The sequence below is a fragment of the Peromyscus leucopus genome, chromosome 16_21 (genome assembly GCF_004664715.2).
Source record: "Peromyscus leucopus breed LL Stock chromosome 16_21, UCI_PerLeu_2.1, whole genome shotgun sequence".
NCBI classification, from domain to species: Eukaryota; Metazoa; Chordata; class Mammalia; order Rodentia; family Cricetidae; genus Peromyscus; species Peromyscus leucopus.
The window spans coordinates 25,709,372-25,732,975 of record NC_051084.1 but is presented as its reverse complement, the minus strand read 5'-3'; the positions used below and the strand labels follow the sequence as shown (position 1 = coordinate 25,732,975).

The window sequence follows — 23,604 nt, the reverse complement described above, 5'->3', positions numbered from 1 at the left end:
TGGTGAACCCTCTCACTGGCCCCCATGCACATGTATTTTTAACAAATGCCTTGGGACAGCGAGAAGGCTAGTGTCTCAGAGGACAGAATAGTAGAGATGACCTCAGTTTGTAGACGGCAGGGAAAGACCACAGTCACATAAGCTCATCAGTCCATTATGACAGCTTAGCATCTCACCCAGAGTGGGTGGAAAACTAAACATTTAAATGGCATGTTTGATTATTCAAAGTGACTCACTCTCTAAACCTACTACATTTGGCACAAGAGCCACTGGAGAATGTTGTGTTGTTATGCAAGCTAAAAACACAAAGAACAAGCCAGGTGGTGGGGGCAGCACACGTCTTTAATTCCAGCATTCAGAAGCAGAAGCAGGTGGATCTCTGAGTTGAGGCCAGCCTGGTCTACAGAGCCAGTTCTAAGATAGCCAACACTAAACAAACCCTGTCTTCAAAAACAAAACCATGAAGAACATTTTAATATGAATATTAGTGAAATACCTATACCATCTTGACCTCTTTACCACCGAACTTGGAATAAAGGTTTTTTTAGACAGCTAAATCGACGGTGATAAGAACTGAGTGTACTCTACACTCAAGCCTCCCGTACATACAACATTCTGACCATGGGTGCCAGCACTAAGGAGGAGGAACCCCATCAAGCAGGTCAATATATTCTGAGTACCACGTAGGAAGATCTACCATCACTCAGGAAGGGGTCCAGAGCTAGCAGAAGGTCAATGATTCTAGTAACTGTGCCAAGAGAGTCTCATCAGTGTGGCTGGGGTCTCTGACAGTTTGTGGAGCAAAGTGTGACCAGAGCCAGTCGGTACGTCCATCAAAATATGTTTCCACCATCCACTGTCAACTGTGGCCTAGGCATTCCCTTTTCATATGTACGGGTGTTTTGCTTATATGTATGTCTGTGCATGTACCTGGTGCCAGTGGAGGCCAGAGGAGAGCATCAGATCCCCCATGAGGGAGCGTTACAGACAGGGGGGAGCTACCATGTGGGTGCTCTAGAAGAGCAGCTAGCTCTTTTCTCCTCTGCGCCATCTCTGTGGCCATTGGGCACCCCCTTTTCAAAATGAAAGAAGACAGTGTGCTGGGGCCACCCTAATGACACGTGCATGTCTTCGGCGGGAGAATCCGACCCTGACGAACAGGGGGAGTCTCTTCCGTGTCTCTCTAGAGACACTGTGAATTGGGTCAGTGCTGTCTGCCTCGTAAATGCCTGGGTTGTCATCAACAGAGACAGGACAGAGCCCCTGAAAGTGGTCACCTTCTTAAGAAAGATCTACAGTATTCTGTGTGTGTTGCATATTTGTGTTTATTCAGGTGTACTTTGTGTGTGTGTGTGTGTGTGTGTGTGTGTGTGTGTGTGTGTGTGTGTGAGAGAGAGAGAGAGAGAGAGAGAGAGAGAGAGAGAGAGAGAGAGAGAGAGAGAGAGATTTATTTTTTGTGGGGGTTGTTTGGTTGGTTTTGGTTTTTTGAGACTGGGTATCTATGTGTAGCCCAGGCTGGCCTTGAACTCAAAGATCTTCCTGTCTCTGGGTGCTTGGATTAAAGGTGTGTGCTGCTGCCACCTAGTTTGTGTGTATGTTTGGTACACTTTCAGGGATTAAATTCAAGTCCTCCTGTTTGCAAAGCAACCCTTTTATTGGCTGAGCCATCTGCCATCTCCAGAGTAATAATATAAATTTTATGTATATATATATACATATGCATATATATATGTGTGTGTATATATATATTTATACATATATATATATATATATATATATATATATATATATATATATTTAGAGAGAAGAATAGATGGGGGTGGGGGACAAAACAAAACAAAATAAGAACGAGTGGACAGCCCCTGAGAGTCACTGGCTGCCAGTCCAAGAAAAGATGGGTCGCTTTGTGTCAGTCATGGGCTCCGGCGAAGAAGTGGGTAGGCGTTCTTTAATTAGAGCAGTGGTTCTCGACTTTTCTAGTGTACGACCCTTTAATCCCGGTCCACATGCTGCGGTGATCCCCAGCCATGACACTGTTTTGGTTGCTACTTCATAACTGTTATTTTGCTGCTGTTATGAATGGTAACGCAAGTAGCTGGGTTTGCTGATAGTGTTAGGTGAACCCTTGTGAAAGGGTCGTTTGACCCCCACCCCCAGGGGTCGTGACTCACAGGTTGAGAACCTCCCTGAACTAGAGCATCTCTATCAAGGTCAAGTTCATACTTAGACAGCAAGAACTGACACTTGACTGTGTCCGTGTCCCTGCCTACCTACAGTGGGCTCTAAGTTGTTTACTCTTTCAGGCTCTCACTGTGCAAACCTGGCCGTCCTCGAACTCACAGAGATCCGCCTGCCTCTGCCTCCGGAGTCCTGGGATTAAAGGAATGTGCCACCACCACCCCTGCCCTGGCCCCCCAAGCTTATCACTTAGCCATTTTGTTAGAGGACAGAGCATTCAGTCAACCCTAGTCTAGTCTGTCCCTACAACACTCTCTAATGCCACCAACCAGTTAAGAGTCCACCTGTCTAGGGGCTGATTGGTCCATGTTTCCTGCCTGTCCTCAACAGTATCTAGAGAGTAAAGAGCTGACGTAAGGGAAAGTTAAATACCTATTTTTATGTTCAATCAGATATATTAAGACTAACTCTGAAAAGGGCAATTTTTGTTATCGGGAAGAATCTAAAAAAAAAAATCTATTTTCCAGCTCAAATGGAAGGTTGAATAATAACTTTTACTTCCGTTTAGGATTGCTGTTACTAAAAGTGTACTTACAATGTTTCTCTTTTTATAAAATATAATTACAGATGGGCTACACGCCACTCCATGTGGGCTGTCACTATGGAAACATCAAAATAGTCAATTTTCTGCTGCAGCATTCTGCAAAAGTTAATGCCAAAACAAAGGTAGGCGCCTTCCCCCTTTCTTTCCAGCAAAATCCTGGGTTTCATATTCAAGGAAGCTCATGTCATTTCTCGTTCTTCCTTCTGCAGAACGGATACACACCTTTGCACCAGGCAGCTCAGCAGGGCCACACACACATCATCAACGTCTTGCTTCAGAACAATGCCTCCCCCAATGAACTCACTGTGGTAAGCCGTGGGACCAACGCCGTGGGGCTGGAGGAGACAGAGGGGCTCTGAAATCTTCTCAAATTTTGCTCATACACTGGTTGCTTTTCTAAATCTCAGTGGTAAGTTACACAAAGCCCTCAGTGGGGACCAGGTCATGAGCTGTCCAAAGAGCAGTAGACCAGTGTTTCCCACTCTAAAAAATGCTCACATCATCGCCACTTATAGAAGCACATATTAAAGAAAAATGGTGTTTATGCCCCATTGATTGTTGACATGGAACCAGGTGTAGCTACCCAGACTTTGATGCATGGGTAGGAAGAGGTGAGCTGGGCTTTTACAAAGTTTGTTAGTTATCTTTCTATCACTATGACAAAATCCCTGAGGCAAGCAACTTAATAGAAGGAAAGTCTTTCTTTGGCTGGCAGTTGCACAGATGTCAATCATGATCACTTGTCCTCATCATAGTGAGTCTGTAGTGAGATTGGACATTATGGCAGGGAGTGCTTGCTGAAACTCCTATCGTGGCCACCAGGAAGCACAGAGAGAAAAAGGGAGTCTGGAGCTCCAATACACCCTATAGGGACACACCCCAAACGGCATAATTTCCCTCCATGACTCCCAACATGCCAGTAGCACTATCATCTTCAAATACATGGCCTTTATGATATTTAGGATCCAAACTATAAAATTGTATCTCCAATGTAACATTTACATTTTTTTTATATGACAGTTGAGTTGGTAGGATGAGACACTGGTCTTGCATTGGTTGCAGGCTGTAGAGAGAGTTTCTCTGCATCCTGGCAACCGCTCCCAAATAACCCCTCAGAGACTCATTATTAATTATAAATGTTTGGCCATAGCTCAGGCTTGTTACTAGCTCACTCTTACATTTTAAATTAACCCAAATTTCTTATCTACCCTCTGCCACGTGGCAGTAACTTCTTTCAACATGGCACATCTTGCTTCTCTCTGCATCTCTCACGACTCCTCAGATTCTGCCCTTCTTCTTCCCAGTGTCCTTAGTATGGTTCTCCTGCCTAACCTTATCCTGTTCAGATATTGGCCAGTCAGCTTCTTTATTAAACCAATCACAGCGACATATATTCACACAGTGTAAAGGAATATTCCATACCAGGCTGAGTAACCTTGTCCACATTTTCCTGTTTCCAGAATGGGAACACAGCCCTGGCCATTGCCCGGCGCCTTGGCTACATCTCAGTGGTTGACACGCTGAAGGTCGTGACGGAGGAAACTATGACCACCACTGTGAGTAATGGATATAGAACTCTCTTACTCTGAAAGCCCAGTTCCCAGGTGGCAGTTTCCTAGGCTTTTCTAGAATGTTCCTTCTTCCTCCATTCATAGACTAAGTGCCATATTTTGAAATATTGTCACCTTATTGTTGGCAGTCAGTGTAGCAAAACCCTCATTTCTGATATGAACAAAATTTGAAACAATATATATATATATATATATATATATATATATATATATATATATATATATATATATATATATAAAGTTGCCTATGGAGCTAAAAAGATGGCTCAGTGTGAGGACCTGCCCAGCACCTGCCTCGGGCAGTGCTCAACGCCAGTAACTCCAGCTCCAGGGGATCCAGCGCCCTCCTCTGGCCTCTGTGAGCACTGTACTCACATGCTCAGACACAGATACACAGACACACAAATAACTAATAAATCTTAGAAAAAATTAGTTATTTAAGTGGATAACGAGTTTTTGATTCCATATGCTACCAAATAAGTTTTTGTTTGCTTGTTTTAATCTTGGCATTGTAAAGACTTTGAAAATTTCATATAAGCTCTTTAAAATGTTTGTCATTTTTGCAAAATAATGTTTTATTAGAGTTATGGGTAGATAAAAATTGGCTTTAATTGTCAACCTTATTTTTTGGAATACCTGTTGGGGTTTTCATAGGGAAACCAATGTTTTTCTTAAATTTTAAAGTAAACATTTACTAAATGACTCTATTGCATTAGATACATTTAAATTTTTTATTACATTTTTTGTGTGCGTTGGGACTATACACAAGCCATGACGTGTGTAGAAGTCAGAGGATAACTTATGGGAGTCAGTTTTCTCTTCCCACTATGGAGGCTCTGGGGATTAAACCGGGGTCATCTCTCAGGCTTGGTAGTGAGTGTCCTTCCACACTGAGCCACCTTCCCAGCACTGAACACACAAAAAAAGGAAAAAAATTAATAAATCATTTTAATCCTGTCTAATGCCTTTGAACTAGGTTTGGCAACTTTGGGATGAAGGGCAGTTAGGAGAGTGGAATTTGGGGTTATTGCCATTGTTTTTCCTTTCACTGCCTCTCAATCCGAAGGTAGACATGACTACAGTGTGTAACTTACTCTGTCTACGCAGTGCTTTATATAGAAAACCGTGGGCTAAGGCCGTCTGCAGCTACCTGCCAGCTGAGTTATTTGGCAATTCGCAGGCTTTCGAAACCAGAAAATGAATCTGCTGAGTAGAAGAGAGAAACTGTATGATTTACAAGACAGAAAATGCTCACTAACCAGGATCTATTTCTGTCATCACCATAGAGGTTAGGACAGAAATTGCATCCATCAATTCATACAGCTTTTAAAAAAATCTAAAATCTGTTACTGAGTTCTTTTGGATGTTTTTGTTAGTGTGTGTTTTGTTTTGTTTCGAGACAGAGTCACCCTATGTGGACTGGGTCGGCATCAAACCCACAGAGAGTAGCCTGCTTCTGACCCTAGAGTACAGGCGTGCACTACCATGCCTGACTATTATTAAAGTCTGAGAGAAAAGTTAAGCAAATAACATTTTCTAGCCTTAATGTTCTGGATTTCCCATATAGCTCTCTCTAGGGGAGGAAGGAGAAGGAGAGAAACAAGCTATTTAACAGTAACCAAGGGTCATGATGCTACAGCTGTTTGAGTCATTATAGTTAATACATCAGATGGCTACTTTAGTGTTACAGGACAAACCTTGTCTAGTTCAAAATACAAGTCACAGTTGAATTCTTCACCCATTGGGCAATTTCACAATGTTTATATGAAATAAAAATAAAAGCCTTGGCCTAGAGAGACAACTCAGCAGTTGGGCACTCCAGCTACTCTTCCAGAAGACTCATGTTCCGTTCCCAGAACCCACACTGGTGGCTCACAAGAGCTGGTAACTTTGTCTTAGGGGATTTAGTGCCCTCTTCTGGCCTCCATAGCTACCTGTGCATGTGCGCACACACACACACATGCACGCACGCATGCACGCATGAAAACACACAGGCATATAAATAAAATATTTTTTAAAAGTGAAACACGAAAAGCATTAATATACACTAGAAGGCTGACTGTTGATTGGTAAAGCATGGACAAGGCTCTGAGTTGGATTTTCAATACATCACAGTAACTACCAGTCTGCAGTTACAGAAATGAGAAAGCAATACTGCATCTTCGGGACAGGACCAGGCTCCCACCTGAGTCTATGGCAGTAGAGCCATTCCACATGTATGACATTATTAAGCTTGGGTGGCGACTTTCTTCCAAAGGGAGGAAGATAATGCACGCTAAAAGCAAGGTCCAGACTGCCCCCCCCCCCAAAGAGAATATGGCCTCCAAATACTGTAAGCGCTCATGGTGGCCAGCAAGAAAGCCCGTCCTGAGGAATTATTCCACCCTTCTGGCACTTGAGACTGTCATAAACTCAGACACCACCTTCTCAGTTCTGCTGTGGTGCCTGTGTATGAATTCCCTTAGATGGCAGTGATGTGATTTTGAGTTGGTATCTGTCATCTTAAATTAATTAGCATAGCTCGGCCCCCACCACACTGACCACCTTGCCCTAGCAAGTTCCTGGGATCTCCCTCAGCAGCTGTTCTTTCTACTAACAAACTCTGCCACATAGAGACAGTGTGTGATGTGGAAATCCTGAGAAGGAAAGTTAGTAAATGCCTTCATTGTCACGGCAGCATGAGGAACCAAATGCCGAGCTTCAGAGGAAAGACTCTTCCTTTTTTTCCTCCAGAAGCCACGATCAGAGAACATCTAGCATCCAGCTGTGAGTTGCTAACACCGTTCACGGCATAAAGGAGCCAGGACTCCTGGGAGAAAGAGCTAGCTGTAGGACTAGAGAAGGATTGCTCCAAAGTACCTGTACTGACTTTGCTTTCTGCTGTGGTGGTAAAACGCTGACCAGAAGCAGCTTTGGAAGCAGGGCCAGTTATCTACACTTACAGGTTATTCTATGGACAGGCTACAGTCCATCACTGAGAAAAGCCAGGACAGGAAATTACAGCAGGAGCCTGGAGCCAGGGACTGAAACACGGGCCGTGGAGGAACACTGCCTATTGGCTCGCTCCCCATGGCTTGCTCAGGTATTACTTTTGCACAACCCTGAACCACCTGCATGGAGTGGCACCTTCTGCAGTGGGCTGGGCCCTCCCACATCAATCATTGATCAGGAGTTCCTTACACACATACCTACCTATAGGCTAAGCTGATAGAGGTAATTCTCTAGTTAATCCCTCTTTCCAGGTGACCCTAGTTTGTATCAGGTTGACAAAAATTAACCAGCGCATCAAGGAAGCACACTGCCATCACTACCAAAGTTAAATAAAATACGTGAATACAATGATGTGGGCAGTCATACACAAATCAATAGAAATCATGATGACCAAGGCCAGAACACTTTAACCGAAACAATATAAATAAAACAATATTAGAGCATAGTTCAAAGCATGAAGCAAATATATCTGAGCCCGTACTGGTGTAAGCGAAGAACTAAATGTGTGGGAAAGAATGTGCAGGTACCTGAGGGAAAAGAATTACAAAAAGTACAGGGCATTCTGTTCATTGTCAGAATACTGGCCTCAAGGCTTTCTTCAGTCTTGAAAAATGTGGCTGAAAAATATCCCCTGGCAAAGGATTCCAAATAACTTGTGAAAATCCTTCACTCTCAAGGAAGCATCAAACATAATTACCTACAGCCTAAATATGGGCTGAACATAGTGTTCTCCTTCTAAAACACAAACAAACAAGATCAGTATACAAGCAAAAGAGAACAGAATAAGTTTTACAGGCGAGAACTCTGACAAATACTGCCTCAGCTAGAAACTCAAAGACCACATTTGCTATGACATGGGATGATATAAAGAAGATAAAGATCTGTTACCTCTGTAGTCTTCCTTCTCTAGATTAATCACAAAAGAAAACAAACAAATGAGACAGATGTTTCTTTAAACAACTGACTGATACAGCTCAAGACTCTCAAGGTACTCAGCACCAAAGAAAGTTGAGAATTGTAAGTCAAGAAAAGTCCAGAGAGCCATTGCAGCTACATCAAATGTGTGCAATGTGGGACCAGAATCAAGGAAATGCCAGTGTAACACAAACTTTGATGGTGATGTGTCAATATTGGTATGCTATGACAAATGCACTGTACTAACGTAAGAGTTTATGATGAAGGACTTAGTATGGAGCATATAGGAATTTTCTATACAATTTCAGAGACTATAAAACTAATTGAAAATTTATTTTAAAGAAGTGATCAATTTCAGTATTGTATACTGAAAGAGGCACAATTTTGTTTCCATATAACATTTGAGCATAGGAGAATAATTTACCAAAAAAAAAAAAAATCAATAAGAAACTGAATTGATAGCCTTCCTCAGTTTCAACTTGTGGGTGCTTTTCCATTTTCTTTTTTTAAAGAATTATTTATTCATATATTTTATGTATATGAGTGCTCCATCTTCATGTATACCAGAAGAAGGAATCTGATCCCCTTGCAGATGGTTGTGAGCCATTATGTGGTTGCTGGGGATTGAACTCAGGACCTCTGGAAGAGCAGCCAGAGCTATTAACTGCTGAGCCATCTCTCCCAGCCCTCGGTTTTCATTTCTCAAAATTTGTTGTTGTTTTTGTTTTTCGAGACAGGGTTTCTCTGTGCAGCCTTGGCTGTCCTGGAACTCACTCTGTTGACCAGGCTGGCCTTGAACTCAGAGATCCTCCTGCCTCTGCCTCCTGAGTGCTGGGATTAAAGGCATGAGCCACCACCACCCAGCTTAAGATTTATTTATTTTTATTTTATGTGTATAGGTGCTTTACCTGAATGCATATCTGTGTACAACATGAATTCAGAAGTCAGGAGAGCTTCTGATCCCCTGGAACTGGAGTTACAGATTGTTGCTAGCTGCCATTTGGGTGCTGTGAACCTAACCCAGGTCCTCTGCCAGAGCAGCCAGTGCTCTTAACCACTGAGCCATCCCTCCAGCCCCTGCTTTCAGTTTTTTAACTGACATGCTGCTGCTGCTGCTGTCTTTTGAATGGATATAGATTATGAAGTTAGAACGTTACCGAAAGAGTAAGCAAGAGTCAGAAGGGCGCGCACCCGTCCCTTGGTGTTCTTGGTGAAGTTTTTTGGAAGCTAAAAGGATCCTGCAAATGTGTTGCCTCTGAAATGGCTTTAATGCACATCATTATAAAATATGCATAACTTATATAACGTTAGTATTTTTGCTGTATCCTATCCATGAAATGGACGCGTAGTGAGGAACACAAAGGAAGTAAGAGGCTTGGTGAGAATGATAATGACAAATTCCTTGCTGTTATTCTGGGCCATCTCCTTCCATGACCTGGAGTGGGATGTGAGATTTGGCTCTTCTGGCAGGGACAAGCACAGCAATGCTTTCTTTGCTTCCTCTGAAAAAGCCTTATTGGGGACCACAATCTGTCATCTGCTATGTCCCTGGACGACTTCCACCTTGTGCTCTTCTGAGGGGCATTTCTAAGGATCCCACCCCCACCCCCACCCACGTGCTGCTCAAGGGAGAGAGCATGTTGTGTGTAAAGTATTCTAGGTCCTCGACCTTGAAGTCCCATAGGATATCAATCAATCAATTCAGAAAGAAAGAAATCGTCTCCGTAGAAATGCCAAGTCCATTCATACTGAAGCAGCTTCTTTTTTTGTTCCTAGACCATCACTGAGAAGCACAAAATGAATGTTCCAGAAACGATGAATGAAGTTCTAGATATGTCAGATGATGAAGGTATGGCAATGTCTGGGGGCAGGGGGAGTCGTCATGGTAATGAGTAGCTGGGTATCTGTTGCTTCCGGGAGAAAGGCCTTTACCAACGTGTTTGGGGGGATGTTTAAATGGTGGGTCTCGGTGTTGGGAATGAGTATTTTCATACACTTCTATTATCACTTAAATCATGCAGTTCGTAAAGCCAACGCCCCCGAAAAGCTCAGTGATGGGGAGTATATCTCAGATGTTGAAGAAGGTATTTACACCTCTCTCCTGTGATGAGACTTAACCCCCAACCTCAGCTTTCATTTCTTGGCTCTCAACAGTAACACTCCCTCACGTTACTAACTTCTCACGGAAATTTTGAGAATTAATCTTGGGGTCCTTTAAAGCCTTGCCTTCGTCCTATCCCTTTTCAGACTTGATTTCTCGAGCCCATTTCCCGCCTTTAAGTAGAAAAAAAAAATGTCACTACTGATCAGGATTCCTCTCTTTCTGTCCTTTCCGTCAAGCAGAAAACGGATAGTTTTATTGTTTGTGTCTGAAATCTGAAAAGGGGCAACTTAACTGTTTTTAGTTGTTTTTTTCCCTTAGTGTAAATGGCATCCTTACAGGTCCCAGGCCGAATGTCCGGTCTGCAGTATCCTCTGCAGTTCTGCAGGAAAAATCACCTTTGGACTTGGGACTTAGCCTGGAAACTCAACCTGAGTAAAACCACTTTTGAACTGTAGACATTCAACAGTGGCTTGATAAGAAGATTGAGATATATTAAGGCTGTATTTCGTGTGCTCAATACAGCTACTCGTTTTCTGCTTTACTTAAAAGAACGATACTCTTGACCATGTCATTCACATACATATATATGTGTGTCGGTATACATATACATGACATGTTTGAAAGGTCTGTTGGAAAAGCACCATTGTCTAAGTAAATAAATATTGTAAAGGTGGCACATTTTGGAACTTCACTGAAATAATGAAATATTTACTGTATTGGATGTATATTTATTATTATTTTTTTTAATTTGAGACAGGATCACTATATAGCCTTGGCTGTCCTTGAACTCTCTATGTGGACCAGGCTGGCCTCAACTCAAAGAGATCAACCTGCCTCTGCCTCCCGCGTGCTGGGGCTAAAGGCGTGCGCCACCATTCCCCTGACTTTCTTTTTTTTTTTCCTTGAATCAGTTTATCCTCCAAATCACTTTCTTCCTTACTGCTCCCTGACCCCACCCCTTTACATATTTTAATTCAAATTCACTGGGAGCATAAGTAGTGGGAAAATCTACCTGACACAAAGTGGCTGTCACCTTTGGTTGTTTAGACTGACACACAGAGAGGCCGGTGGCTGGATGGCACACTCACGGGAATGCAACCCTGAAGTTGGTTGTCTTGATTGTCTATGATTATTGAATTTAATACTTTTTGTTTGTTTTTGGTTTTTTGTTTTGTTTTGTTTTGTTTTTTTTGAGACAGGGTTTCTCTGTGTAGTTTTGGTGCCTGTCCTGGAGTTCACTCTGTAGCCCAGGCTGGCCTCGAACTCACGGAAATCCGCCTGGCTCTGCCTCCCGAGTGCTGAGATTAAAGGCGTGTGCCACTGCTGCCACCCGGCTGGATTTAATACTTTTTGATACAGGCTCTTCCATCAGTTGTGTGTCCACCTCTCTTTTATCTCCCACTGGATTTTGGTCGCATCCTCGTGAGAGGTCATGTGTCTCACTGTCATCTGCTAATACAGCGCATTCTCTTGCCACACTCCAGAGCAATTTCTCGTGTGCACATGTTTTTATTTAAAAAGGTGATGTGCTTCCCTGTGTGTGCATAAACAAACCAGGATTCAAAGACTGTTTTCCAAGTTAAGTTAGCATGAAATACAGTAGGACAGTCACTACCAGCCATTTTTCTGCCCTTTTAACATAATAGCCAAGGCTACCACCCTGATGAGAGGCCAGGTTTGAATGGACTGTGTAATAGCTTTGTTTATGTGGATCAGTTATCAAATGATTTCAAAACAAGAGAAAATTGAATCTTTAAACTTGAGTCGAATTCACTTAATGAAGTGGAAATGGCAATCACTTCTTTATATTTGCAAACCTGAAATTCAGAGTGGCTTATAGTTATCATTTTTGTCGTTCATTGAGTTTTGTTTTTTCCTCTGTGGGTGTGTTAATGGGCTATCAGAGTCATTTGGCTTATGATTTTATAATGTCATAGAATTAGATACCGGGGTAGCGGGTAGGGTAGGTCCTGAAGGTCAGTCCACTTGAACACCCCTAGAGCTGGAATCTCTTTTGCTAGAACATTCTTTGCCCAAATGCCTCAAATTGTCTGATCCAGTTTGAATAATCTTCAAAAGTCCCCTACCTCCTTGAACTCCTTCTCACTTCTAGCTGGTGATTTGGGTTCTGATCTATTTGGGCCAGAATGATGAGCATTCAGGTTCCAATGATAATTTAGAATAGAATCTACTCTCCCATGTCCCAGTCTTTCAAGTATTTTAAATATTTTTAAAATTATATTCACTTATTGTATGTGGGGGGGGGGGTGACTGCACACATGCCATTGAGGGTGTACAGGGGTCAGAGGACGATCTGTCAGTCAGTTCTGTCCTTCCACCTTGTAGGGCCCAGGGGATCAAACTCAGGCACCAGGTTTGGTAGCAGGCATCTTCACTTACCAAGGCTTCTTTTCTTTGGGTGTTTGAATGTGTTTCTCCTGCTCTGTCATCTTCAATTCCACTTCAGGCCCATCCCAGTCACTTCCTCTTCCTGCTCCCCGACTCAGCATGGTCTTTCTCCTGGGTCCATTTCCAGTCTTATATGTCTGCCGAGAATTCAAGTGTCTAAAATGGAGCCCAAAGGCTGGAGTTGTAGTCTGATCCACACAGAACCATATAACAAAGCAGTGTGATTGCTTTCTCCCTGGAAGACATTGAGAATGTGTCATTGAGTCAGGCTAGCACTCGGGAGGCAGAGCCAGGCGGATCTCTGTGAGTTCAAGGCCAGCCTGGTTTACAAAGATAGTTCCAGGACAGCTAGAGCTGTTATATAGAGAAACTACCCCTGTCTCAAAACAAGAAAAAAAAAAAAAAAAAAAAAAAAGGAAGAGAGAAGAAAAAAACAAAAAGAAGAAAATGTGTTGTTGATGATTCAGCTATTGCTGGGTATAGTATGCCTGACTTCAGTCTCTGGGAGTTTGAGGCCAGCCTGGTCTACATAGTGAGTTTCAGAGTTCCAGGCTAGGCAAGACACACAGTAGACCCTGTTTCAAAATAAAAGCAAACCAAAGACGATTCAGCTTTGTGTGCAGTTACCATCTAAGTCGATTTATATAAATATTACTGTTAGCCAGATTGTGGCGGTGCACACCTTTAATCCCAGCACTTGGGAGGCAGAGGCAGGTGGATCTTTGAGTTCAAGGCCAGACTGCTCTACAGAGCCAAGTTCCAGGACAGCCAGAGCTACACAGAGAAACCCTGCCTTGAAAAACCAAAAATAAATAAATAAATATTACTGTTGGTGAAGGTCCCTAAATTTTCCTAACTTGAGCTCTGCCAACCACCATTTTCCCAATCAAGTATGTATAGTCTTCTCTATTATATAAAATAGCATTTTTGTATTACCAAAAATTATCCTAAAATGAGTTGCTATGAAATTTTCATTTTAAAATATCCCCTCCAACTTGAATGATAATGTTGACTTCTAACTCACTTTTCTGATAGTCTCTCCAGTCCTTTAATTGTCTCTATAGTTGGCTTTGGGCCTGCACGTTTGAGTGAGTTCTGTGGCGGTGGCAAGTGTTCATTTCTGTGAACCGAAAGGCTTGTGAATGCATCGCTGTACCGGAATTAGCAAGCGCCAGACACGTGTGTGCTGTGGTGTCAGGATGTGGAGGGAGGAGGAGGCAGAGGTAAAGCAGCACAGTGAGTTAGGGCTAGGTGGGCCTGGACTGCATGACAGTCTGTCTGTGTGACGAGAGAAGGGGAGAGGGGAAGGGGAGGCAGGGGAGGGGAGAGAGGAAATGACTGACAGCCCACTCTGGGCTGTTGAGAATTCTCAGCACCATCATCTATAAGCAACACATAAGGGCAGCCTACCTCAAGAAAGAAAAGGATGAGTCTGTAAAACGGGAAATAGCAGAAACACTAAATTAGGAAAGAATAGATAGTAACTGGTCAATGCCAGGAAGTCTCTCTCTCTCTCCACAATTTTCTACTTTGCTTCTCCCTTCTCTTCCTTTTGGTCTCCTTTGAGAAATTAATTATAGGTGAGACATGTTTGCTTAATGCTCAGTTGATTCCTCAAGAAAGAGAGAAAAAGAAAAGAAGTCTAGACAGGGCTGTAGTGTCCCAGGAGAACAGTGGGGCAGAGATGCAGAGAGCAAAGACGGAAGCATGAGCAGAACCATCGCTAAGCAGGAGCCAGGGTGGCCTTAACCAGAGCAATGAGACCTCAGTGAGCCCTGCAGAGGCTCAAAGGGGCCATGGACATGGCAGTGGTCACCTGCGCTCTACACCCCTCCCCCAAATCTATTGTGTACATAGACTCTTCGTGTGCACACAAATCACAATCTTTATTCTATTGCTCCTCGGATGCTTACATTTTACAAATGAGTCTGTAATTGAAAAGAAAGGCATGAGGAGAGAAAGAGACCAGAGGAAGAGAAAAAAAGAACTATCTGGGGAAAAGCAGAAGGGAATGGCAGGGAGGGAGGAGGACAGGGAGATGGGGGCAGGGTAGAAGGAAGGAAAAAGAGTTGAGGTCAAGATCAAGGTCCAAGGTGCTTTCTAGCTTGGGTGGGGGTGGAGTGGTCACAGGGGGTGATGTGGGGTTGGGGTGGAACTCCGTAGTGTTCTGGCTCAGCTTGGACCCTAATTGTAAATCCCTTTAATGTGGGTATTTTTATAAATTGGAAGAACAAAGTGCAAATGTTATTTTAGCTTGCAGAATTCTAGTGGGTTGGAGTCTCCTGACATTTAGAGAACAATAGACGGCACACAATGGGGGAATGGAATGAAGCCGTGCAAAACAGAAACCAGACAGCAGTGTGCAGAGGGACGGATCCAGGTCAGGAGGCCACAGCCCTGTGAGGGAAGATGATCTGACCTGAAGTCCCTTAAATTTCGAGTGAGCTAGCTGGGCGGTGGTGGTGCACACCTTTGATCCTAGCACTCAGGAAGCAGAGGCAGGCGGATCTCTGTGAGTTTATGGCCAGCCTGGTCTACAGAGAGAGTTCCAGGACAGTCAAGGCTATACAGAGAAATCCTGACTCAAAACAAACAAACAAACAACAACAACAACAAAAAAAAAACAGAAAAAAAATTTTTTTGAGTGAGCTATCAAATCTCTGCCAGGATTGAATGCAGACATTAAATATTGAAAGAAAAAAATTAAAAGTTAAGTGCATATGTGGTAGAAGTAGTTACCAAGATTAAGGTACAATTAAGCTAATTGCAATACTTAAGAGGCACAGGCAGGTGGATCTCTGTGAATTCAAATTTGAGGCCAGCCTGGTCTATATAGACTTCCAGGACAGCCAGAGCTAAATCCAGGGCGTGTAAACGTGAGGACCTGGAACCCTGTAAATGCCAGGTGGGCATGGTAGTTCCCTATAATTCCAGCCCTGGCTAAGGAGTCAAAGACAGGGTATTATCTGCCTAGCTATACCAGACATGGCAAAGACCTCGCGTTTCTGTTGAGAGACCTTGCCTTGGTGAATAAGGTAGAGACCAACCCAGAAGACTTCTAATGTCATCCTCAGATCTACATACGCACATGTGAACCCCTCACGCTCACACACTTTTTTGGGAACACACATCACACACACAAATTTGTGCTAAACCAAGTATGTATTTAAGAAAAAGAACAAATCAGGCTCTTCAAAAGGTGGGAATAATATGGACCAGGGAGATGGCTTATCAGTTAGATCACTCACCCCTGTGCCTAAGAATGTGCCAAGTTTAGATATCCAGAGCCCACAGAAATGCCAAGTAGGTATGATGGCCCACTTGTAATTCCTAGAAAGCAGACAAGGGATTCCCTGAGTCAACTGGACAGCTGGACTAACCGTACTGGTGAGCTCTGGGTTCAAAAGAGCCAACTTACATCAGTGAGTAAGTGGACAGTGAGCAGGAAGACTCCTGAGTGCCTCCTCCTTCACACACACATCCACACACCTCCCATACACACCTGTGACAAAGGTCATAATATCACAAGGCAATCATATTCTTAAAAAATGTAATGACATTACTATAGAAATAAACCTCCTTGAAACTGTATTAGTATAAGAACCATGCAGACCAAGGTACATGGTCAATAACCATAAGTATAGACTTAGTTTTAGATAGATTTTAAGAACTCAAGCAAGGAATTTTTAAAAAATTATATAAGAGAGAGAGAGAGTGTGTGTGTGTATGTGTATGTATGTATGTATGCATGTATGTGTAGGCCAGAGGACAACTTTTGGAAGCCAGTTCTTTCCTTCCATGTGTATATCAGGGATTGAACTCAGGTCCTTGGAGCTTGGCAACAAGCTCCTTTACCCACCGAGCCATATTTCTGGCCCTCAGAGCAAGGAAGTTTCATAAACCTACCCTAGTAGTCTCAGTTAGGGGAGAGTAAATATAATTTGACTTGGCATAACCAAAAATCAAAGGGAATTCAGAGAATCGGTCTGGGGAGTGTGAAGCTGGCCCTCAGAAGCCTACTGGGAATGGTCATGCTTGCCTAATCTTCCTGAAAATCCTGATGAAGACACAGAACTATAATGTGAGTGGCTTTCTGAGCCTGGGAGGAAGCCGTGAAGATTAGCTAGCTGCAGGGAAGCAAGGTGGTGGTGGTTATGATGTCACCGTCGAGAGGAGCAGCAGGAGCTGTTCCTACCCAGAATGGAAGCCTTTTAGGATACCTTGTGGGTAGTGTCTCTCAGCCCTTTTCCTGGGGTTCTCTGCTTACCTTTCAAACAGGCAATTCATTAGCTGCTTGCATCTCCCGGAGATAAGCTCAGAATGGTAACTTTGACATGCTGGAAGGAAAGATCCTGTCTTGGCTTCATTTCTGTGGCTGTGGTAAAAAACATTCTGATAAAAGCACCTTAAGGGTGAGAAGGTTTTCTTTAGCTGGCCGTTCCGGGTGCCAGTCCACTAGGTCAAGCCATCGGGAGCCTGAAGCAGCTGGCCCCATGACTTCAGAAGTCAGAACAGTGCAGTGCACACAAGCATACCAGTGCTCAGCTGTTCGCCATTCTTTTAAAGATTTATTTAGTTTTATTTTATATGTGTGTGTGTGTGTGTGAGAGAGAGAGAGAGAGACAGACAGACAGACAGACAGACAGAGACAGAGACAGAAAGAGAGCATGAACCCACAGTGGCCATAAGAGAGCTTTGATCCCCTGGAGCTGGAGTTACAGGAGACTGTAGACTGCCTACTGTGGGTGCTGGAAACCAAAGCTGGGTCCTGTGCAAGAGCAGCCAGTACCCTTACCCTCCGAGCCAGCTCTCCAGCCCCAGAGTCCTGTCTTAGAACTAGAATGGTTGGTTGACTTTTACCTATCCTATCTGTTCTTCCAACTCTGTCCGTTCCCACTTAGACCCTCACAGATAATTTAATCCATCACACCCTCAGTGTACCCACCCCCAGAACAGCATCTCTTCTACCCTTCTCCACCTACCAGATCGCCCCTCACCCACACCGAAGCTTGTGAGTTGCGTGTCGGCTCCCTTTTCTCAGCATACCCAATCCACCAGCAACTCAACACCAGCTCTACTTCCGCATCCATGGTGCCGCTCGAGTCCGTCTTCTCCTCTCCGTCATCACCATCCCACTAGCATCTCTCTGGTGGGATCCAGCAGGGTCTCTTGTGTAGCTGTCCATTTGCATTCTTACCCCTGAGACTCAGCTGTCTGCCCAGCTTCTAGAAAAGTCCTTACAACTTCACATCATTCATTCCATTGCCCTGCCCCCACCCGCACACTCCTGTGCTTACAGTGGGCTTTGCCTCCATTCCTGTTGTTGGATAATTGTAGTTTGTTCATTTTCATGCTTGTGTAATACTCCACAAAGTACTTATCATCACCACAGCGAAGTTCTCTGCTCTCCTGTTGACGGCAATGTGGATTCTTCCCAGCTTGAAGCTATTGCAGAGAAAGTTTCTGTGAAGGTGTATCCATGTGTATATACCACAGTAGAGTATAGATCTATGGTTACAGCTGTGGAGTTGTAGGCTATACAAAGGTAATGGAATTCACAAACAAAACAAAAAAACAAACAGGTGACAATATGCTAGTATTGTTTTTTTTTGTTTTTGTTTTTGTTTTTGTTTTTGTTTTTGTTTTTCGAGACAGGGTTTCTCTGTGTAGCTTTGCGCCTTTCCTGGAACTCACTTGGTAGCCCAGGCTGGCCTCGAACTCACAGAGATCCGCCTGCCTCTGCCTCCCAAGTGCTGGGATTAAAGGCGTGTGCCACCATCGCCCGGCAATATGCTAGTATTGTAAAAAAAAATTACACAGTGAGATAATAATAATTAAAAAAAGAAGGCAAGAAAATGCTAAATATGGCAATACACACTTATACAGCTATAATTCCGGCGCTCAGAAGACAGGGGCAGGAGGACCCTGAGTTCCTGGCCAGCCTGGGCTACCTAGCAAAATCCTATCTCAAATTAAAAGTCAAAACAACCACAAAAAAGAAAACAACCAAGGGAGAGGCTGTTTTGAAGCAGATGGTCTCCATGACGAGGGAGGATGGGCTGGGATCGGGTGAGGGGTGTGGGTGGGGGTGGAAGAAGGAAGGAGAGATTAAGGATTGTTTCTTCACCCGGGTGGTTTGATTTTACAGCAGTGTGCTGATACACACTTTTGTGTCTTATGAACCCACCTGTACGGTGCTGTACCTTCCTCATAATGCAGACGTATCCCCAAAGAGAATGCAGACACCAACAGATAACACAAGCTTCCCAGCACTCCCTTGTGCTCAGACTCACCCCAGTCCCTAACCATGGTCTACAGAGGCATCTCTCTACGTGCCCTCCTACATGTTGTGTCTTTTGGGCCCTTCGTGGTTCTAATCTCCTGTTATCAGTCATTTGTTTCTGGGGCACAGTAGAGTAGTTCTGTCAGCGGTCAGTGATAAATATTTTCAGAGTTCGGCTGTCTGGGCTCCATCCCATTTACCTCCATGCACACAAACAGCCTGAAACTTAGCCCGCACACCCAGGCGTGGCAGTGTGACTGAAAGTATTTATAGAAATAGGCAAGAGGCTAGATTTCACCCACAGCCTGTCATTTTCTAACATGTGATCTGTTTTGTTTATTTCTTTTTAACTGGACAGCCTACTCTACAGGAGTAGACCTGTGCTGGCCACTGTCGCTGTCTGAGGGCCTCATCACAGCTGCCCGTGTTTGTGATGAAAGGCATCGGCTGCCTTAGCTTCACATGGCTGTGTGTCAGCCCCTGTCCAGGCTCCAATTGAGAGACACTTTGATTAAAAGCACACAAGTCTGGCTGATATCCAAAGCCTTTGCACTCCGCCTCCAATGTGGCTCTGCTGTGGTCATATATCTAGAGCCCCCTGAGGAGTGCATAGATCACTTAGGTTTTCAATGCAATCGCAAACCAAGGGTTGTAGGCTAGAATTTACAAGTAATAAAATCTCTTTGAGTGTCCGTTACTGACTTTATCATGTTTCATTCTCTCAAAGTAACTTCAGGGTATGATTCTTATTACTGTTATTCTCCCAAGTTATATTTAGTCACAATTAGAGCCTGCACGGAAAGTGTTATGACTTCTAATTTCTCTTCAGCATCTCGCTCAGAAGGTGTATGATATTCCTGCAGCTCCACACGGTCCAGAAAGCTGGCATTTGAACTGAGGTCTCTTGGTCGAGACTTCGTGGTCATAGGTGTCATAGAAGAGGAGATCACAGGGTTGGTGAGGAAATTCTAGAGATTGCTAACAGCCTCCAAAGGACCTTGAAAAACATGTCAAAGAATGAACAGAATTTGGACAAGCAGAGGTTATGGGGGATGTGCAAGGAGAGGGATAGGAGACAGATATTCCAAGTCCCCAAATTACTTTCCACTGTGCTGAGAGGCCGGCATCCAGAAATGGCAGCATGGTGGTGATGCCAGATGAGGTCCTCAGGACAGCGCGCAGAGAGAAACTCGATTCTTGAACATTCTATGCATACTGACTTAGAGAGGAAGAAGAATGCTAGGGTGTGGTGAGGGATGGAGGGAAGAACCTAGAAAGAGCCGGGTTCTGGTAGAAGCCCTTGGAGAAACTTTCTCTGAAAACACAAGTCAGATGAGCACAAGTAATGGGGAGCTAGCTCAGCAGCAGCCACACCCACCCACGATGCTGAGGAGAGAGGTGTAGAACTGAGCACAGAGCTGTAATGTAGGAGAGGAAAGCCACACAGCGTGTTTCTCCCTGTGAAGCGAGTTAGAATGAGGAGCTGGAGCCACCCATGCACCCACCATCTGATAGACAGATAGCCCGGAGCTACGTGTGCTTGCACACTCCATACAGTTAATTATTGACCCAAATCGACTCTAACTTTAGACACTCTTTTTTCCTTCTCCATTTTTATTTCTCCTTCACTGCCTGTCTGCCTGAGCATCCTGTCCCAATGACTCCTACCATAGCAGGGCCCAGGCTGGCCACTCTTAGCCTCTTCCACTGTTAGCATCCTTATGACAGAGCTGTTGGACTGTGAACACAGGGAACAGCATGAATGAATGGGCCAGGGGAGACCAGAGTGGTGAGCATCTGAAAGCAAGGACCAGTGCGAGAAACCAGACAGTGATGTTGCTAATAGAGAGGGCACTCTGACTTCCCCTGGGCTGGGCATAGGTAAGAATGAGAAGAGGCCCCACATGGTGTGGCCCTGTATGTATACGCCTTCGAGGAATATGCTAGACACAAACCGACAGATGAGTGGTTTTCACCTGGTTTGGTGGTGACTGGTTAGGCACAAGAAGAGATCACAGGTTTTGGCCACACAATAGGTACTTTGTGGGCAGTATGCCTGGCACTCCCTTACTGGGCGAAGAGTTCCAATGCTCTATACACAGTCTTTAGGCACCCAGATAATGAAGAGCTGAGGTGAAGGAGAGCTAGACTGGGTTTGATGTGGAATGAATGGCTAAGAAAGAACACACACGGACACAAGGTTGGAGAGATCACTCACTTAAAGCGGACCTGTGTTTGATACCCAGAAGCCATATTTAAAAAAAAAAGGAAAAAAAAAAAAAAACCCACCCAGACATGATGGTGTTGTACTTGAAATCACATTGTGTAGGCAGGGACAAGATCGCTCCTTAGGGCTTGCTGGCCAGCCAATCGAGCTGAATCAGTAAGTTTTGGGTCAGTGACAGACCCTTCATCCTAACAGGAAAAGGAAAAAAATGGTGGACAGCATCTGAGGAATGATACCGGCACCTGTCTTCTGGGTTGTCTGTACACCTGCACACAAACAGGCACTTGTACTCTTGAGGATACACACACACACACACACACACACACACACACACACACACACACACACACACGAGTTGGCATGATGCTGCTATGTGTAATTTAGCAAGTAACAGGCAGCATTCCGGTCCTGATGTTGAAGAGTGAATTTGTAGCTGGCAGCTACCTCATTGTCCAGTCATCTTTACGAGTGGCAGAGATTTGACGTCATGGGAGTGGGGAAGTGACCTCATACTCCCTGCTATCTGCGTTCTATCTTCAACTTAGGAATTTATGCCCCAGTCAGTGTGTAACATCTAGTCCTGACTAAGGTAACCAAGGGGGAATTTCTACATCAAGCTTAAGCATTGAAACCATGAGAAAACGACAGCGTCTGCCTCCACTTTCTCTCTCGATGTCTCTGTAGGAGAGACACTGAGTCCTTTTTTTCCCTTCTGGGATAGGTTTGTTTATTAACCCAAGCAAGATCACAGGGACATTCTCACTGCTCCACCTGGAAAGCTTCCAGGGCTGAGTCATGTGTGCTGACTTTAGACACTCTACGGCCTGGATTAGGGAACAGTGGACTGCTGCATGGTTGTGTGTGTGTGTGTGTGGTTTTTTTTTTTTTTTTTTTTTTTTTAAAGAAACACACCCCAGCTACAAGGAACAGAATTCTTACAAGCAAAGAATTGAGTTGACTTTGAGCTCTTAAAAAAAATGATCACCTGAACAGAATCATTTGTTCCATGAGGTAATGGCAATTTATTGTTTCAGAGGGGTGTGAACTTGGCCAGTCAAACCCCATTCTTCCTCTCTGGCCACCTGCTAAGCCAGAATCTTAAGCCAAGTTCCAGGGAAAAGTGTAACAGATGGCCTTCCCTCCAAGGGTCCAGGAATCCCTAATGATGACACAGTTCTTCAAGCTTCTGAAATCACCTATTAAGTCCACCACTCATTCAGCCAATAATTGTCCCCTGTTCTGGGACAGACAGTGAGAGAGTACTGTATTCCATTGCTTGGTTTATGCTTTCAATGGCCGAGTCTGGCTGCTAAGAGAGGATGGAAGCCATGGATTCAAAGAAAGTCCCTACCATTTGCTCATCTGTATTAGAGGGGACAATTGAGGAAACAGAGGCAGGCAGAGACACTCAGGCTCCCCACCTGCAGCTTCTAGCTGTGCCTCTGACCTTTGTCACAGGGTCCTCAAATAGTGTGCTTGTGGCATCGACTTCCAGAAGGGTTTGGAACACACAGACACCACCTAAAGCAGGAAGTACGAACTCCACCCACCCCCCCTTCACCTCCTGTTCTTTCCCTCCTCTCTGAATGCAGTAACCTTGCATGAGTGAACATGGGTTCTAGCTTCCAACTGAAGAACAAAAAGGGAAAGATGGAGCTGGAGTCTAAGTAACTTCTCATTTGCTGTCACATAGCTACAATAGAATTGGATGCATCCGGGTCCTGTTTTCCTATCTTCCATTTCCTGTTCTCTCTCTCTCTCTCTCTCTCTCTCTCTCTCTCTCTCTCTCTCTCTCTCTCTCTCCCCCCCTCTCCCTCTCTCTCTCTCTCTCTCTCTCTCTCTCTCTCTCTCTCTCTCTCTCTCTCTCTGTGTGTGTATGTTTGGGTTTATTTGCTTGCTTGTTTTGTTTTGCAACAAGATCTTGCTATATCTATTTGGTTGGTCTGGAACTTTATAGATCAGGCTGATGTTGAACTCACAGAGATCTGCCTACCTCTGCCTTCGAGTGCTGGGATTAAAGGTGTGTCCCAACACACTAGGCTTCTTTCCTACTCTTACTTTCTTGATTATTAAGAATGAAAGTAACAGAGGATAAAGGGAAGCATCACATGAGCATCTATTGTCTAGGCAATAAATTAATTACTCACATTTAAATATTGAGACAGGGTCTTATGTAACCCAGCCCAATTTTTTTTTTGAGATAGATTTATTTTTATTTTACATATATGGGTGTTTTTCCCTGCATGTATGTCTGTGCACATGCATGCCTGGTGTTCTAGGAGGGGGCATAAGATCCCCTGAAACTGGAGTTACAGATGGTTG

The 23,604-nt window shown here is 44.1% G+C and overlaps 1 protein-coding gene across 35 annotated transcripts in view; it reads left to right on the top strand.

Moving 5' to 3' along the window:
• Nucleotides 1–23,604, top strand: part of Ank3 (ankyrin 3) — a 484,120-nt gene that overhangs the window by 356,595 nt on the left and 103,921 nt on the right. For 20 of the 35 annotated variants that reach the window (XM_037199680.1, XM_037199673.1, XM_037199672.1 and 17 more), the window contains 5 exons: nt 2,806–2,904; nt 2,992–3,090; nt 4,243–4,338; nt 10,036–10,108; nt 10,281–10,343. In XM_037199680.1, the coding sequence (XP_037055575.1) occupies nt 2,806–2,904; nt 2,992–3,090; nt 4,243–4,338; nt 10,036–10,108; nt 10,281–10,343 (430 nt within the window). The remainder of the gene's footprint in view (nt 1–2,805; nt 2,905–2,991; nt 3,091–4,242; nt 4,339–10,035; nt 10,109–10,280; nt 10,344–23,604) is intronic. The other 15 variants (XM_037199690.1, XM_037199682.1, XM_037199681.1 and 12 more) reach the window with 1 other exon arrangement.